Below are 17,948 nucleotides of genomic sequence, written 5' to 3' on the forward strand. Positions count from 1 at the left end.
GGGGAGTCCAAGTTTACCAGCTTGTCTATAAGAATGTCTTGGATGATAGTATTGAGCTGAAATCAACGAAGAGCATCCTTACTGATGTCCCAGGATTCTCCAGGTGATGCAGAGCGGAGTGGAGAGCAGTGGAAATTGCATCCTCTGTGGACCTATTTGCCTTGTAGGCAAACTGGTGGGGGTCAAAGCTGGGTGGGAGGCAGTCCTTTATGTGTTTTAGGACGAGCTTCTCAAAGCACTTTGCAACCACTGGAGTCAGTGCGATGGGTCTGTAGTCACTGAGGCTACTGATGGTGGTGGACTTGGGGACTGGGACTATTGTTGACAATTTCAGGCAGTGAGGGACAGAGGCATGTGTCAGGGAGAGGTTGAATAGTCTGGTGAACACAGGAGCCAGCTGGTCGGCGCAGGCTTTGAGCACTCTACCAGCAGCTTTAATGACACCACTCCCAAGACTTGTCTCAATTTTCAATTTTGTGCCTCCTCATCTCCTGTGTCCTCCTGCTCATGAGCTGCAAATCATTTTCAGTAAACCAAGTAAACCATGTTAAAGGATGTTTTAACTCAGAGGAAAGAGAGGAGAGGAGACTTGCTGCAGGAGTTATAATCAAGGATGCACAGATGTGTCCAGAAACTTTTGCTTCACAACCCTGGTACACATCTTCTGCTTGCTTGGTCACAATTTCTGTTTTAAATATATCAATAAAACACCAACAGATAGTTTGAGTCTGTCCTGCCTCCTTCCTGCTCTCCTCACACAACTGTGAAAGACTGAACACAAACTCTCTAAACCCTTAAACCGATTTCATACTGTCAGCGTTCAACAATTGTGATAATAGTTTGTGTTTCTGATGTTTAACTGTCCGTTATTATAAAGTCAAACCTCATGAGCTCTGCTGCTGTTGTAGCCACACTCTCACCAAAACACTTTCAGTTCTCAGAAACGTCTTCAGTTCAACAATGAGGAAGAGGAGCGTCTCAGACCTGCTTTATGTTCTGTAGCTGCAGCTGTGTAATCAAATGATCTATTAGACGTCAAAAGTCCAACTGTGGTGGCGGAGGTGTTTGACCCTTCAACAGAACCTTGTTATGTGCTTTCATTTTCTTACATTTTAAAGAAAGAGAAGCTGCATTAATAGAAACATTTATCTTAAACTTCACACACTCAACTTCCTCAGTCGTCTGTTTATTTTCAGGGAGTGAAACACATGAAGCTTAAGTTCAGCCTTCACGAGTACAATGAGGAAGACTTATAATCACACTTCTGTCTACTTCCTGGGTGTTTAGTGGCCAGAGCTTTTCATCACTTCCACTTTCGAACACTGTCCAGCTGATTGCTGACATCACTGGTCAAGTCCAATCGTCTTTCTCCCGGCCTTCTTCAAGACAATCAGCCTCCACTTCATGTACTTTAAATCTCCCTGCTCATCTTTCAATCTCCCTTCCAGACATGTTACTCAGCGCTCCATCCAATTCTCCATCTTAACCACCACCATGTCTGGACTGTGGGGGGTCCTGCCTAAATTCTTTCATCAGCTGGAATCCAATCAGCCGTGAAGGCCATCAGAGTCCAATCACCAAATAGCTTGACTGGATTCTGTTTATCAGTTAATCATCTTCAATTCATCCTAACAATCAGTATTTAAATCACTGTCAGTCTGTCACAAATGCTCTGTGGGAATAGACACAAAGTGCACCTGCTGAATGTGATTTCTCATTACAATAAATTATGTTTATAAAAATCATGAATTTCAGACACATGAAAAGCTGACATACTCAACCTATGAAACATTATCATCAGCAAAAATAACAACTGGATCCCTAAAGCTGTGATGAGGAAGTGACATCTCACTGATGACAGGAAGTACAAACAGTCTTACAGAGTCATCAGTTCAGAGGGTGTGACAGTCGAGATCAAGAACAAGAAAGAAGTGAGACAGAGAAGCACGATGGATGAATTCAGATGGATTCAAATGTTTTCATGTCTGATGCTCATGATTCAGATCGCAGGTAAGAATACAGGAAACACTTAAATAGCAGTCAAACTAAATATTGTTCATATTATTACAGTCAACAACCTTTACAGTAAATAAGAGAGCTGAGCATGCTCTGTTTATGAACTTGTGTCTAAAATATCTTCACTCTAACTGTAAAAGTGCTGTATTCTAATGTCTATCATATTTCTCTTCAATCTTCTCAACAGTATCTGTAACTGAAGCCTCCATGTTTATTAAAGTTGGAGATGACGTCACTCTGCCTTGTGTGAATGTGATAGATGAGCAGAATAACTGTGATGGGACTACGTAGAGCTGATCACACTTGGACAGATTGGTGAACAAGCTAAAACTAAATCAGACAGACTGAGTTACAGTGAACTGTTCTCTGCTCATAAAGAAGCTCACAGTCGGGGATGTTGGTTGTTATTATTGTCGACAATACAAATTAGACAAAATACAATCTACACATACTCTGGTTCATCAGTCTTTGGTTGATCTCTCTGTTATTACCTGTGAGTATTTACATCAAAATATTTTCAGTTCAAATCTTTTCTGTCATGGTCCTGGGCCATGAGGGCCCAGTATTCTTAGTTCCTTGTATTTTTGTATTTCGTTCCTTATTTAGGCCATGTTTTCTGAGTTGCCCTGTTGTGTTGTTCCCTAAGTGTTTTCCCTTCATGGCTTTTACCCCCTGTGTGCCCCTCTGTGTATCTGTGAGCCCTCGTCTCTCCTTATGTTTTATTCCATGTTTCCCCTGCCCATTATGTCTAAGTTCTCCCCGTGCTCTCTCTCCCCCCTGTGTGCCCTCTATGTATTTATGAGCCCTCGTCTCCCTTTGTGGTTGTTTCATGTTTCCCCAGCCCGTTATGTCTGTGTTTTCCCCGTGCTCTCTCTCCTCCTGTCTGAACCTCTGTGCCTGTACATGTCATGTTCAGTTCACCCCGCCCTGTCTCGTTATGATTATCAGTGTCACCTGTGTTCCCCGTGTGTGCCCACTTTCCTCGTTTACCCTCTGTGTATTTCTGTCTGAGTCTCCCTCTGTTCGGCGTCGCGTTCTCCCTCGTGCCGTGTGTGGTTCTCCCCGTGTCTTCCGGTATATGTTACTTTAGCTTTTCCCAGTTTAGTGTAGTTTTGCATTGCTTTTGTATCATCGTTATTGTTTATCACCTGTCAGCAATAAAGCTGCATTTTGAGTTTATCCCCCGTGTCTGTGAGTTTGCAATTTGGGTCCTCATCCTGCCTGCCACACGGCCGAATCATGACATTTTCAGGACATAAAATGCTCAATAATCATACTGAAACTGATTAAGATAACTTGACTAATTTCCGCTCTGTTTGTCTCACTTTGTTACATTATGTTCACCAGTGACTGAACATAAGGACACTGATACGGTGACGTTAAGCTGCTCTGTGCTGACATATGAACAGTGTCATCACACAGTGAAGTGGCTGCTTGAAGGTCGAGATGTGGACAAAGAGAACAAAGAAATAGTGACTTCACAGACTCACTGCGCTGCCACTGTGTCTTTTCTGAAGAATAATTATTTATACTCATCACGTCATAAAATATTGAAATGTGAAGTGACTGACACTAACACAAGAAGAGTGCAGCTGTTTACTTTCGACCGTCAGCCATCAGGTGAGGAAACAGGTGAGATCAGGATCAGCTGTTAATATAAGTAAAATCACATCAAACATTTACTTAAATATTTCAAGTGTGAAAGTAGAATATTGTTTCTCATGTTTACATCAGATGAGAAACATGAAAAACTTTTGTGCTTTTACTTTTTCATTTATTCAGGTGACACAAAAACAACAAAGAATCCAGCCAGAAAAACTGAAATAAGCACAAAATCAGAAACAACCCCAACAATGAAGAGTCCTTCAAAAGCAGGACTGAAGATTAAGCTGGTTGCATAAATATCTGTTTATTTTAAATTTATTTGAGCTTTTGAAATGATATGCAAATGAAAACTCACTTTAACTTTGTATATAAATACTTTTAAATACAAATCATATCACAGAAATTTGCACATTTATTAATAAAATGCTGTTACATTTTTAAAAGAAAGGAATTTACACGGAACAGAAAACTGCAACCAAATAATTTTAATAATCACATTTTTTGTGTTTGACAGATTTTTTGTTTCTTTGAGGTTCATTGTTGTCTCTGTGGGATTAGCAGCGCTTTTAATAACTGCTGCAACAGTCAATATAAGGACAAGACATAAAGGTACATTTAAGATTGAATGATTTTGAATTTTAAAACAAAACTGAAATTGACTTTCTTCTCTCATTTTAGGGAACAAAACTCAGATGGATGAAACCACAGTAAGTACAAATCTCAATAATCCTAAGGTTGTTATTCTGATCTTGTTATTTGATATTGTCATTGACCCATAACTGTGGATGATGATGTAGAAGTGTCTTTGGATAATGGGATTAAATAAACATGAACCAGCTGTCCCTCTCTGAGGGAGTGTTAACAAAAACAAAACTGCCTTCACAGAGACAGTTTTCATCCAGATATAACTGGACTGTGTCTGTTTTCCAGGGACTGAGTTTAAACCCTGCAGAGACTCAGTCTGCTCCTCAAACCAGCTGGGACTCGGTGTGATCACACACTTCACCCAGAGTTTAGACTACTTGTCAAAGTGTGCTCTGTAAATACAAATGTGTGTGACTCACTGTGAGAGCAGACGAGAGATAAGAAAGTTGGACAATGCAAAAATGTGTTTTAGTGCAACTGCAATTTTGTATTTACAGCTCACTTGTTTCAAAATTCCATTTTTTGAATAAATTGTTTGGATGATTGATGTTTGTTTTTTTTAAATAGCCTCATATTTAAATTTGTTTATTGATCTGAAACTTTCACATGTGAAAAACATACAAAAAAAGGAAATAAGGAAGAAGCCAAAGACTTTTTCACTCCACTGTAAATCAAGTAGTTGTAATCTTGAAGGAAGATTTCATGAATGCTGTTTCAGGGTGAAGAGAGTGTCCGTCATTATCACGAGTTTGAAGCTGGAAATCAAATGGATTATGTTGAAAGTTGTCAGTTTGTCGGCCCCGAAGGAAAAGACTATTTGTGGAGTAAGATGGATAAAGATGGAAATGTGCTAAACAGTGAAAAGAGTGTGTTGGGAAGATGGAACGAGTACTCTGAGGACCTGATGAATGTAAAAAATGAGAGAAAGAGGAGGATGAATGGTCAGTTAAAAGTGTCCAATGTTGGGGAAGTCCTGACGTGAAGGGAGCTTAGGAGCAGTTACAGCAAAGGCAGCATTAATCTGTTTATCAAACATTAGATTAGAGTAAAAAAAAACACTCCTAGGTTCCTTGCAAAGGTTTTTATTATTATTATTATGAATTCCTAAAGGGCCAAAGTCACAGCGGTCACAGGGACCAAACACAATCACCTCTGTTTTCTGTTCATTTAGGTTAAGGAAGTTAAAAGCCATCCATGCCGTCCTCAACATCCTCCAAACAATCTAGCAAACCCTTCAGACGACTCACAGATTCACGTTTCAGTGGCAGGTAAATCTGTGAGTTGTCTGCATAGCAATGGAATGAGATCCCATGTTTTTCAAAAAATTGAACCCATGGGGAGCATATAAATAGAAAAGAGAACTGGACCAAGATTGGACTCCTTGAGGACCCCACAAGAAAGTGAGGCTTCTGAGGACGATGTTTCCCCCAATCTAACAGAAAAACTTTGGTTGGACAGGTAAGATTTAAACCACTCCAAAGCAGTCCCTTTGATTCTGACACAGTGCTCAAGCCGAGCGATAAGAATCCCATCAAATGCAGCACTGAGGTCTAACAGTATTAAAATGGCAAAATCTCCCAAGTCAGAAAAGTTAAAAGGTCATTAAAAACTTTTACAAGAGCAGTTTCAGTGTTGTGGTGCGTTTTTAAAACCAGACTGAAATACTTCACTAATGCCATTTTTATCTAGAAAGGTCTGGAGCTGAAGAAGGACAACTTTCTTTAGGAATGTCTGGACTGACAACCAAACATATCAAGCTTCTGTGTTTGAGCCAGAGACTGCACTTGTGGGTGAACAATACAAACATTTTATATTTCTTATATCAGTAATGTAACTTGCAACAAAACGTTCTGGGAAGCTTAAACTTAGTTTCAGAATAATTAAATCTGAGACTTTGTTTTATTGAAAAGGTTAATAAAGTTTGAAATTGTATCAAAAATAAAACAAATCATTAAATAACACCGGCTACAATATTGGTAACATATGTGTGTTGTTCAACAGAACTTTTTCCCAGGCTTTTGTTTATATGCTCAGTCGAAAACCACTTTAACATAATTTTCAGCATAATTACTATTTTTTGTGACTATTCAGTACTTGAGTATAATTTATTGAATTATTTAGTAATAAATATGAAGTAAAAAGTTTTGATCACAAATGGGATTTTTCCAAAACTAAGCTTGCTTAATAGTTCTGAACTGTTACTGTAAAGTTTATAATAAAGTCATAATAACCTGATATTTAGAATCTCCATATATCATTTCCTTTATGCTTATATGTTGTCAAACAATGGCAGTAAGAAACATAGTGTTAAAATAGCTCTATATAGCATTATCTAATCTTGAGAAGAGGTCAAAGGTCAGTTATGGGGTCTTGCTATATGCTAAGAGACAAACATAGCACAGTTGTAAGTATCATAGTTTCTAGGCTCTAAGGCTTTGTCAGTTTAATAGTGAGCTTTACAAGATTGATTTTCGTGCTAAAAGCTGGCACAGAACTAAGTTCGCTTATGACCACTAGAGCTGGAAACAACCTCAAGCAATCCTAAGGCTAATCAGCACGGCTAGCATTGTTAAATGTTGTCATTGCTAACATATAGCTGTTTAACAGCATAGTGAGTAGCGAGAACGCTAAGTTATTGTTAGCTTTTAAAAGAAAAATGTTGGCAACCGTAACCATGGCCTGCGGAGGGTATATAAATGCTGCACAAGGTTCCATTCGTCCCTTTACACTTGCTATTGGACTTGTTTTGACCTGCTCCAACCTCAGCCTGTGGAAAGTTAAGTTTTCGGGAAAATATTTACTGAAAGCGGATTTGACTTGCTCGCCACAACAAGTACTTCATCTTTGGATTGTTTGTACTTGTTTTTCATACAGCAAAGCCTGAAGATGGCTCGTCGTGGACTCGACAGCCCCCTGGACTTCGCTGCAGGTACTTTTAACATTTCTTCAGTTATTTTAAGAGCTACTAAATGACTGTAATAATTTAATAAGTTCCAGTGTGAATATCAAGTTTTAATGTTATCAAAATATGCTTATTCCAATATTTTTCCCCGTAAATTGTTTGTATGCTTTAAATTTTCCGGGAGAGGTGTAGAAATTATTAACGACTGGTGTATGAATTTGAAAAAAAAGGTGTTACTTTGATTTGAAGGCTTCAAATTTGACACTTTTTTAATGATTTGGTTAAAAATAGCTTAACGGACTAAAATTTGTAAAATGCCCCAAAATCAGTCTCTGTGGTAACAGCATCTTCAGCATGTCATGACGTCAGAACACACAGGTGTAAACACACCAGATCCCGGTCCCTTCCTAACATCCTGTTCTTCTTGGATCAAAGGCTTTATTGAAATAAACTATAACTTTTCCCCTGCTACAAAACATGATAATAAAAAATAACAAAAATAAATGAATATAAAAAAGAATATGAAAACAGTAATCATAGTACAGTAGTAATAATGGTATCCTTATGTTATGCCACTACTATATCTTATTATATAGCAGTTAATGATGTGAACTTAGTTGACTTAGCTGTTTTTTGCTTGCATGAACAAGTAGAAGTGTCATTCAGTCTGACATAAATGTAGCCTAAAATGCTTTTCTCTCATCGTCTGCTCAAACTAACAGATGTAGCTCTGTTCCTTTAGCACTTGATGTTTATTACATTCTTAATGTTATTTTAAACTTGTTTCCTCACAGGTCGTCTCGACTACGTGGTTGAGCGTCCTGCAGAAGAAGGCCTTCCAGAGGTCATCAGGATCCTGGATGACTCTGATACCGAGCGTGTCAGTGAAGGTGAGTATGGTGAGTATATCCCTCTCCCATCCTCACCCTCTTCTCCTGAAGCACAGGATCCTGATGACAGTGAAGAGGAAGGTGAGTACCCTCCCTACATACCTGAGGACGTCGAAGAGGTGAGTGAAGACACTGACAATTCCTCTGACTGGAACAACTCAGAAGAGTGGGCCGATTGGCCTAGTGACGACTCGGGGTATGACACCATGGATGAGAGAGCTGATTCCCCTCTCATCCAGGAGCTCCCTCCAGAGCCGTTTTGGCACGATTGGCAACATCCTATTGCTCCAGGTGCTGCCCCGTTCGCCATGCCGCCTTTCGGCCAGGCCAACGCCCCACTCTTCCCGGTTGGTGATCCTTTAGCTTCTCCTGCTTCCTCTGCTCCTCCCTCAGCTGCTTCCTCTCCTGCTCCCTTAGCTGCTTCCTCCCCTGCTCCCTCAGCTCCTTCCTCTCCTGCTCCTTCTTCCGCTACTCTCTCAGCTTCTCCTTCAACCTCAGCTCTCACCTCCTCAGCAAAGAGAAGCGGAGACGACACCTGCACTGATGAGGTAAGTGCAAAGAGGTGCAAGGTAAGTGATGACACGTTTTATGGCCCTTCAACATCCTCGGGTTCTGTTGGTGTCAGACGCTTCTGGGAAAGGCCTTTTAACCTTTCACTTGATGACAGCGACTCTGACTAGATTATGTTAGAACTTGTTTTTAAGCTTTAAATGTTTAAGTTGGCCTTTGCAGTGTTTGTAAATGACTAACATTTTTTTCTCAAGCTCTAGCTCACCATGCAGGACAAAGGTAAGTCCGTACTTAATGTCAACACAAATAAGTAGAAAAGGTTTAAAATGATGTCGTGAACTGACTGTAGTCTCTTGTTTTTACATAAGGTATAGCCTGTGGCTCAGGGATCAGAGGTAAGGTAAAAACACATAACAGAAGAAAAGTAAAGTGAACAACTCTGTGATCTGTGAATTCATGCTTTTCTCTTTGTCTTTTTGTCTTCAGGTGCTTTACACTTGTCCTCTCCCAGCATTCAGCACTTCAGACACTCAACGCCCAGGACCGAGCTAACACAGAGAGATACTCCACCCAGAAGACAGCCTTACCCCAACCCGATGAGAAGGATGGATGACCAAATGACAAACTGGAGAGTGGTGCTGTGTTCCAGCTATGTAAGTTATCACCTCACATTGGCTACAAACTGTCTTGAAGACTAAATCCTTCCAATAGCTGGTGTAAATCATCGTCCTACAGTACTGTAGGTTTAAGTTTAGTTATAGTTATTGTGTGTATATGTTGAGTTTAAAATTGCATTTTAACAACATGCTGCAGCTACCAACAATGGAAATGCTGTTTTGTGTTAAAATGACGTCTTTCTCGTGTTATTGCTTTGCAGGGCAGCTGAGAGTGGACAGAGCTGCACAGAGGACCAAAGATCCACTCTCAGCATTTCATACCTGACTGGCCACAGCACCACCCCTCTTCACCCAGGGTGAGGAGGGCCCTGACCCCACCTGCACAGAGGGAGTTGTGAACATGCACTTCTGTGTCGGTGGGTTTAGGAGCCTCCTCACACTCACACGGATGAAGACTGTCACTGGAAGATGTCTCCATTGCATCAGCAGGACGTAAGCATTTGTATAATATTACAGTTTGTGATGTTTTATACATGTTTTTATTGCTTCACTTCAAACTAGGAGATATAAAATAAACCAGTTTTCATAATATTTTCTGTGTATTTAGTTGTTTTCTTAATAAGTTATTTGGAACATCATTGCAACCTGTCAGCTTTTTATTGGGGATTTATAAAGTTGCTGGTGGCTCAAGTGTGTACAGTGGGGTGTTGTTTTTGTCACATGGTAAAAGTGACCTCATAGGGAGCAAAAAGAACAACTGAACAATTTGGGGATTCACAGACTTTGGTAATCATTAAAAGATGAAGAAAAATAGTTTTATGTGATCAGTTTTAAGTAGTGAGCAGCAATTTAATCAAATGCTGGGATGAAATGGGACAAAAGGGTCATGTGACAGCCACATTAGTTCCCTTCCCTCGTTTAACAATGTGTAAGCAGACTGCTTTAACCTGCAATTTACTGCATGTTATTAGGCTGCATGGTACAACCACAGTCTGCTAACCACCTGTGGTGAGCGAAGGTTTTGAGGCATTGTTCGAACTACTGATGAAGCTTTATCAATGCTTGTTAAGTTTCCCAACCACATTTCATCCCGATGGTCCAAGGCTTACATCTTTATGCTCACAAACGTGCTTCTGTAATTAACCAGTAACAAATGTATTACTTTAAGTTACAGTGTGAGGGGCACTGATGAACATAAATTAGATTTAACTTGATTATGTGTTTAGGTCAAGAGACACAGACCTTCATCTGTAAGAGGCTTTTCTTAAATGTCTGATCACGATGTTTGTGTTTGTCTGCAGCATCACTGCAGCAGAGAGGGTATAACACAAGGCCACAGTCACGTGGTATTCTGTCCTGCTATTAAGTGAATAAAATACTGAAACTCTGGCAGTAGACTGGAGCGAGGCAAAGAGTATGTAAAGGGACAATAAGAGGAAATGATGGGAGAAAAAAAAAACAAAAAAAAAAACATACATGTCTGAGAAACAAAGGAAGAAGAAAAATAAAAAAAATGGTGGAAAAAAGGATTAGAGCCTAAATTCTAAAGCTGCAGCTTTGCATGCTGGCAGCTCCAAGATCTCACTGACATGTAATCATAGACTGAATAAACATAGGCCAGTGTGATGTCATTGATTTGTAGACTTTAATTTGTAACAAAGGGCAACCTCTGGGTACACACGACACAACACTGGGAAATATACCATTCACATCTGTGCCAAATTGAAACTCTCAAAACCTAAACTCTGCTGTCAAAACCTAACATTCCTTTGTCAAAATGTAACTGTTGACAAAATGACACATACTTGCATCATATGCAAACACTTACAGATCAGGGGGAGCACACTAGTCTACTTTATATAAAACACTGCAGTCTTTCATTGTTTATTCAGAAGGCATATTTTCAGGAGACACATTTTCAAACAACCAAAACAACAAATAGGCCTACTCAGTATTGTACATTGCAGTACCATGAGAATGGGTGAATGACTGAATGTAGTGTAAAGCACTTTGGGGTCCTTAGGGACTGAGTAAAGCGCTATACAAATGCAGGCCATTTACCATGAATTCAGAGAAAGCAAAAAAAAAAAACCCAAAAAACACCATAATACAGTAATAGAAAAAACACCATACTGTAAACACAAAAAATCATGACAATTGTGCATACGTGGGCTCATGGATCCCGCCGTCTGTTGGCGTCTGGCCACAGGACCTCATCGACATCGCAAGCAATGTCTTCTCTCGCTAGGCACCGGGGAAAATATCCTCTTGCATGTCGAAACCATCCATGGATTGCTGTCACCTGAATGTCGCCGCAGGCCTGTTCCATTGCCTGCAGAAGAGGCATGCGGGCATGTGGTTGGCGGTCATATACACGCCATCTCCAAGCCGAAAAAAATTCCTGTATAGGGTTTAAAAATGGTGAGTAAGGGGCAAGTATACCACTTCAAGTTGGTTGTGGTTGGAGAACCAGGCCTGGACCAGAGCAGCCTGATGGAAACAAACCTGGGCTGATCTGGTCTGTTCTGTACAACTATGTTATGGAGAGCATCTAGAAATGTGAGTATGTGTTGGCTATTGTATGGACCTAGTTTTGCATGATGATGCAGAAGCCCTCGAAGGCTTATGGCGGCACACAATGTGACATTTCCCCTGCGCTGCCCTGGGACGTGCACAATTGCCTTTGACCAATGACATTACGACCCCGTCGTCTTGTTTTGCACAGGTCGAATCCAGCTTCATCAATGAAAATGAATTCATGAGGCTGTGCAACTCCATCCATGGCCAAGAGAACATATTACTGTACTACAGTGCTACACATACAGAACCCCATCACACAGGTACCTGTGTAGCTCTCAGAATGGATCCATGTGGTACTGATATGGTACATATTCAGCTGCTACTGGATTTCACCAATACTGTATTGTACATTTAAAGGACAGTTACACTTACCCGTACATATTCAGCTCGAAGTCCTTTGACCCTGTCACTGTTCCTCTCGAATGGGACTCTGTAGAGCTGCTTCATGGTGATGCTGTGTTTTCCCAAGATGCGTCTGATGGTGGTGATGCTCACATGGTTTATGCTGTTGAACACTTGCCTGTCTGCAAGTATTTGTTTTCGTAGCTGGTGGAGACGGATGGCATTGTCTGCCCTCACTAGGTCCACAACGGCAAGTTCCTGCTGTTGTGTGAACAGGCGTTGGCGTCCTCCCCCAGAAGGTCTTCGAGTCAGTCTAGAGAAATACAACCACATATTGTCATCGCTTTGCTTATTTTTCTTACAGTACTTTACTGTATGTACTGTGTCATCCACTGTACTTCAATATAAGTAATCATGCTATGTTTCACAGAAACTACCACTTTGGCTGCAAAAGGAGCATTAGCACCCTGCAATACCCTGTACACTTGATATGGTAATGGTATATACTGTAGAACAGTGCTATAAAAACCATCTGAGTGGAGTAGAAGGTAGAGAGGTGAAGACAGACCTGTTTTCTAGTCGGAATGTTCTTATTACAGATGCCACTGTGAAGCGGCTTAGATGTGGGTGGACTCTCTGCCCAGCTTCCCTCATAGTCAGGCCATGGTTGATGACATGGTCCACCAAAGTTGCTCTTATATCATCAGAAATATGGGTCCGTGCATGGCCTCTTCGACTTCGACTTCGACCTCGACCTCCTCCTCCTCCTCCTCCTCCTCCTCCTCCTCTTCCTCCTCCTCCTCCTCCTCTTGCTCTCCCTCCATCTATGCTTGCAAAGTTCTTGAATTGGCTAAACTGAGGGCTTTTTGTAGTTGGCTAATTGGTGTTCATTTTTACAAGTAAGTGCCTTCAGGTGTGTATTTGAGTGGTTGCAATTACCTGATGTGTTTTGTATTTTGGGTACATGTGTTTTCCAAATGGCACCCTGAAATTTCATTTTGTGAACAAAGTGTCTTATGTATGAAATAGAGTGTAGCATGCAGGACCATGTGTGTTGCATAAAGGAGTAAGTGTGTTGCATAATTGCAACTAGGGTGCAAAGCAGCGCTTTTGTTTAAGGTAGGGGTACATGTGTTTGAGGTATGGTAACAAAAGCTTCAAGTTGTGTTACTTTAGTCTAAGCATGGGTTTGTAGTGTTCAAGCAACGGGCAAAAACTGTAATATCTCAAAAAGTATGAAAGGTATGACCACCAAAAGATACAGCTGGCATTAGCACAGGGAGCAGAACAGATTCAAGTTTAAATGGTGGAAATCAGCTGAAAACGGAGGGAGTAGTTAACCAGCAAAGGTCGGAGCAACTAGAATAAGGTAGAATAAAGTTTAAAGAGAAACAGGATCTCAATAGTGTGAATTCACATAATAAACAGAGGAGACAGTTTTCTGGTTGTATGAATCTCAAACATACTGGTTCCAGTCTGAGTACATATACTGGGTAAGTGACCTGGAAACTTACTGGAAGGTGACTCTAACGCATGATAGGTGGAGCAACATGTGAAACCACAGCCCCTAAATGTTTGTTTACACTGTCTTCTTGAAATATCTACTTGTGTGATTGTGTCTTAAAAATGTTCTGTGTCTTTAAAACAGAGAAACCTCTGCTTTTATATGAACTTTTCAGACGACTAAAAAGGACGATAACTAAAAGGTGTTTCTCGTAGTTCTGTCAGTCTGTGATAAATATCTTATAAAAATCATTGATGTGTCACAGCTGTGGCTGTCAAAAATGATCTTAAATAAATACAATGAACTTTGCAAATTCTTCTTTAAGCTGACTGTCCAGAGATAAGCTATCAAACCTGTGATCGATCAATATGCCAGATCTACAAGTTTTTTAACTGAAGGAAAAAAGTGTGTGACTGAGGAAAGTTAGTTTTGCAAAACACCCCAAAAACACATTTTCAAGAAAATGATAAAATGAATCTTGAGTCTATGTAAACCTGTTTAGAGCAGATGGTTTACTTTATTTTTACAAACATATAAACTTCATAGAAAAAGTAAGGAAACTTATATTTGGACAATCAGTTCTTTGCTGTCGCACTTCTTGGCAAAAAATCTTATGCTACTGGAAAGTGTTGGGTCTGCGCTTCCACAGGCCCCGCTGCTTTAGAGACTTATTCCCGTTAATGAAACAAGACGAACAGCTCAACCGGTTTTTCACATGCTAGCAAGGGAAGGATCTCAGAGCAGCCCCTCTGCCCTCGGTGTCAGACCACTACGAAGAACCATCACGCCACAGCAGCCTTTTATTTCTGTGACACACAGTTTACACAAACACCCATTATAAAAAAAAACCTGTGGTTATAAAAGATAAGGCACTTTCATGTATACTTTCAGTTATCTCCTAAAAGCAGGAAAAGTTGATTTCAATCAATAAGAGACCCTCTGACTGAACTGTGCTTTATTTTAGGTCCCCTTCAGATATGCGATAACATGCTAAATGAAATATAACTCTCCAAATGATGCTATAATTGACTCTTGCACACAGGATGTAGGGAAGAAAAGTATTTAAACTTCAGTTTCACGTGGTTATTGCTTCAAGAACGTAAAATATGATTTTGTGAGTTTGAAAACACATAACATTGTGTGCTAAAATCCTTCAATTCAGAGCCTGGAGACATGCTTACAGCTGAGTTTTACTAAAGACATTGCCCATATTAGGAAAGAGACATGTGTTTGGTGTTAGGTATTGTCTATCAGCAGAGAATGTACCTTCACCTATCAGCAGAGAATGTCCCTTAGTCTGTAACACAGTCAAATATATTCTCAAGTAATATTCAAGCATGCCATTCAGCGTGTTAGTACGAGCAGCTCGGGAGCAGCTTGGGAGAACAAGAAAACAGAGACTGCTTTAGATTGTCTTCCCAAAGTGACTCAACTTTATTCACAAGTACAACAGTTTATATAGAGGGTAAAATTCATGAGACAGCAGATTTATCAGTTTAAACCAGTACAGACCAAGATAAGGCAGCGTCTTCCTGCCCTTGGGTGAAGAAGCATCCTTTGTGTAGTTTATTAGTTCAGCTACAATTGTGATTATCTCAGCGACATATTTTCAAGGCACAAAACGAAGAGTTCTTACATTAGTGAAATCTGAAACAAACCATTTGGCCTTCAACAGGCGTCTAAAAGATTAAGAAACTAATGTAGCTGAGGGAGTGATCTCTGTGGTATTTCAACCTTGTACCAGCCTGTGATTCTCACACATCAATTCTTGGGTCAAAGAGAAAAATAACTAAAACAAAGGGGCCTTATTGAATGACAGAGTTTTCCTGCATAATGTCACTATAAAACAATATCCAGTAAATGCTACCATGGTACTAAAATACCTAACATTTGGCTTCACTGATTATGTAATTTTCTGGCCCTCTTTCAATGTGACAAATCAAATACAGTCCACTCCGGAGCTGCAGACATTTCACAACTCAGAAACCACAACCGAAAAAAAATCTGCTTGATTTATTTATGCACTTTGTAAAAGACATGATCCACTTTGTCTGACTTTCATTATCTGTATCATTATTATATTATATGTAAACAAGGAAAGCTTTCCCCTCATAGACATAGAAGTACTCCTGATAATTTTATCACAGCTGTGGTAATGTAAGCCACAGCTAGCCAAACAACATGCTAACATGTGAAAAGGAGAATCCACGTCTTCATACACTGAACAAAAATATAAACGCAACACTTTTTTTTTTGCTCCTATTCCCCATGGGATGGACGTAGAGACCTAAAATTCATTCCAGATACACAATATAACCATCCCTCCCAAACAGTGGTCACAAATCAGTCCAAATGTGTGGTAGTGGGCACATCTGCTATATTGAGATAATCCATCCCACCTCACAGGTGTGCCACATCAGGATGCTGATCTGACATCATGAGTAGTGCACAGGTGTACCTCAGACTGCCCACAACAAAAGGCCACCCTGGAATGTGCAGTTTTGTCTCACAGCAAAATGCCACAGATGCCACAAGCAATGAGGGAGCGTGCAATTGGCATGCTGACAGCAGGAATGTCAACCAGATCTGTCGCCCGTGCATTGAATGTTCATTTCTCAACCATAAGCCGTCTCCACAGGCGTTTCAGAGAATATGGCAGCACATCCAACCGGCCTCACAACCGCAGACCTCGTGTAACCACACCAGCCCAGGACCTCCACATCCAGCAGGTTCACCTCGAAGATCGTCTGAGACCAGCCACCCAGACAGCTGCTGGAACAATTGGTTTGCACAACCAAACAATTTCTGCACAAACTGTCAGAAACCGTCTCAGGGACGCTCAACTGCATGCCCGTCGTCCTCATCGGGGTCTTGACCTGACTCCAGCTCGTCGCCGTAACAGACTTGTGTGGGCAAATGCTCACATTCGATGGCGTCTGGCACGTTGGAGAGGTGTGCGCTTCACGGATGAATCATGGTTCACATTGTTCAGGGCAGATGGCAGCTGAGAATGTCCCAGTTCTTGCATGGCCAGCATACTCACCGGACATGTCACCCATTGAGCATGTTCGGGATGTGCTTGACCGGCGTATACGACAGCGTGTACCAGTTCCCACGAATATCCAACAACCTCGCACAGCCATTGAAGTGGAGTGGACCAACATTCCACAGGCCACAATTGACAATCTGATAGACTCCATGCGACGATGTGTTGCACTGCATGAGGCAAATGGTGGTCACACCAGATACTGACCGGTTCTGGGTCCCCAGACCCCCAATAGCGCAAAAAACTGCACATTCCAGGGTGGCCTTTTGTTGTGGGCAGTCTGAGGTACACCTGTGCACTACTCATGATGTCAGATCAGCATCCTGATGTGGCACACCTGCGAGGTGGGGTGGATTATCTCAATATAGCAGATGTGCCCACTACCACACATTTGGACTGATTTGTGACCACTGTTTGGGAGGGATGGTTATATTGTGTATCTGGAATGAATTTTAGGTCTCTACGTCCATCCCATGGGGAATGGGAGCAGTAACAAAGGTGTTGCGTTTATATTTTTGTTGAGTGTATATAAATTAAAGTTGAAAATAAAATAACTGTACAACAAAATACACAATACACAATATAGAACTATATAAGAATGTATGAAGAAATCTAAATATAAATAAATATATACACAATAACAGCAGCTGTACAAGTATTAACCGGAAATGAAGAATATAGTGACCAGTGTTGTGCAAAACCAAAGTCCAGAAAGTCCAGTGTGTGTGTAAGAACCACATGTGTGGGTCAGTACTGTGTGGTGGTGTGATTGAGAGACCGTATCGCCTGCGGGAAGAAGCTCCTCCTCAGTCTCTCTGTGTTGGTCTTCAGGGAGCGGAATCGCTTTCCTGACCTCAACAGAGAGAACAGTCTGTTGTTGGGATGGCTGAGGTCCTTCACCATCTTCCTGGCCTTGGTCCAGCACCGCCTGCTGTAGATTGAGTGCAGGTCAGGGAGCTCGGAGCGGATGGTGCGCTCAGCTGACCGCACAACCCTTTGTAGAGCTCGTCTGTCCTGCATGGTGCTGTTCCCGAACCAGGTTAAGATGTTTCCCGCCAGGATGCTCTCTATGGTGCACGAGTAAAAGTTCCTGAGCACCTTGGAGGGCAGTTGGAAGTCTCTCAAGCGTCTGAGGTGGTAGAGACGCTGTCGGGCCTTTTTCACCACGGTGTTGATGTGACAGGACCATGACAGGTCCTGCGTGATGTGAACTCCGAGGTATTTGAAGCTGTCCACTCTCTCCACTGGGCACTCGTTGATGACGGGGGTCTGGTAGTTCCTCTCCTGCTTA

The 17,948-nt window shown here is 41.2% G+C and overlaps 2 protein-coding genes and 1 pseudogene across 5 annotated transcripts; 2 read left to right on the forward strand and 1 right to left on the reverse strand.

The window, feature by feature from the left end:
- Positions 1 to 1,949: 1,949 nt before the first annotated feature.
- LOC147327747 (uncharacterized) lies at positions 1,950 to 4,811 on the forward strand (annotated as a pseudogene).
- A 1,984-nt stretch (positions 4,812 to 6,795) lies between these two features.
- On the forward strand, positions 6,796 to 9,201 carry LOC147327748 (uncharacterized). 3 transcript variants are annotated; one of them, XR_015130037.1, is made up of 4 exons: positions 6,796 to 7,195; positions 7,963 to 8,847; positions 8,937 to 8,963; positions 9,055 to 9,201. XR_015130037.1 is itself a non-coding variant. In XM_086297578.1 (2 exons), the coding sequence occupies exons 1-2, from the start codon at positions 7,153 to 7,155 to the stop codon at positions 8,736 to 8,738; spliced, it is 819 nt and encodes a 272-aa protein (XP_086153704.1). In that variant the 5' UTR covers positions 6,796 to 7,152; the 3' UTR covers positions 8,739 to 9,201. The 3 variants fall into 3 exon arrangements, 1 of the variants encoding a protein (XP_086153704.1); XR_015130036.1 differs by having other exon boundaries at positions 7,963 to 8,963; XM_086297578.1 differs by having other exon boundaries at positions 7,963 to 9,201.
- Positions 9,202 to 9,735: 534 nt separating this feature from the next.
- On the reverse strand, positions 9,736 to 12,821 carry LOC147327749 (uncharacterized). Of its 2 annotated transcripts, none has more exons than XR_015130038.1 (2): positions 12,138 to 12,821; positions 9,736 to 11,586 (listed from the first exon to the last, which is right to left on the reverse strand). XR_015130038.1 is itself a non-coding variant. In XM_086297579.1 (2 exons), the coding sequence occupies exons 1-2, from the start codon at positions 12,438 to 12,440 to the stop codon at positions 11,359 to 11,361; spliced, it is 462 nt and encodes a 153-aa protein (XP_086153705.1). In that variant the 5' UTR covers positions 12,441 to 12,821; the 3' UTR covers positions 9,736 to 11,358. The 2 variants fall into 2 exon arrangements, 1 of the variants encoding a protein (XP_086153705.1); XM_086297579.1 differs by having other exon boundaries at positions 9,736 to 11,517.
- Between the last annotated feature and the right edge of the window lie 5,127 nt (positions 12,822 to 17,948).

Source organism: Aulonocara sp. 'chitande type north' Nkhata Bay, linkage group LG6 (genome assembly GCF_057382095.1).
Source record: "Aulonocara sp. 'chitande type north' Nkhata Bay isolate Kocher_YH1m ecotype deep benthic linkage group LG6, A_spYH_male_GT1.1, whole genome shotgun sequence".
Lineage (NCBI taxonomy): Eukaryota > Metazoa > Chordata > Actinopteri > Cichliformes > Cichlidae > Aulonocara > Aulonocara sp. 'chitande type north' Nkhata Bay.

Excerpts from the sequence above, each read along its gene's own strand:
- LOC147327749 (XM_086297579.1), bottom strand. The coding sequence starts at position 12,440 with ATGTGGTTGTATTTCTCTAGACTGACTCGAAGACCTTCTGGGGGAGGA. Across the intron at positions 11,518-12,137 it reads TTCGAGCTGAATATGTACGG|GCAATGGAACAGGCCTGCGG; the intron begins GTAAGTGTAACT and ends CCTCTTCTGCAG.
- LOC147327748 (XM_086297578.1), top strand. The coding sequence starts at position 7,153 with ATGGCTCGTCGTGGACTCGACAGCCCCCTGGACTTCGCTGCAG. Across the intron at positions 7,196-7,962 it reads CCCCCTGGACTTCGCTGCAG|GTCGTCTCGACTACGTGGTT; the intron begins GTACTTTTAACA and ends GTTTCCTCACAG.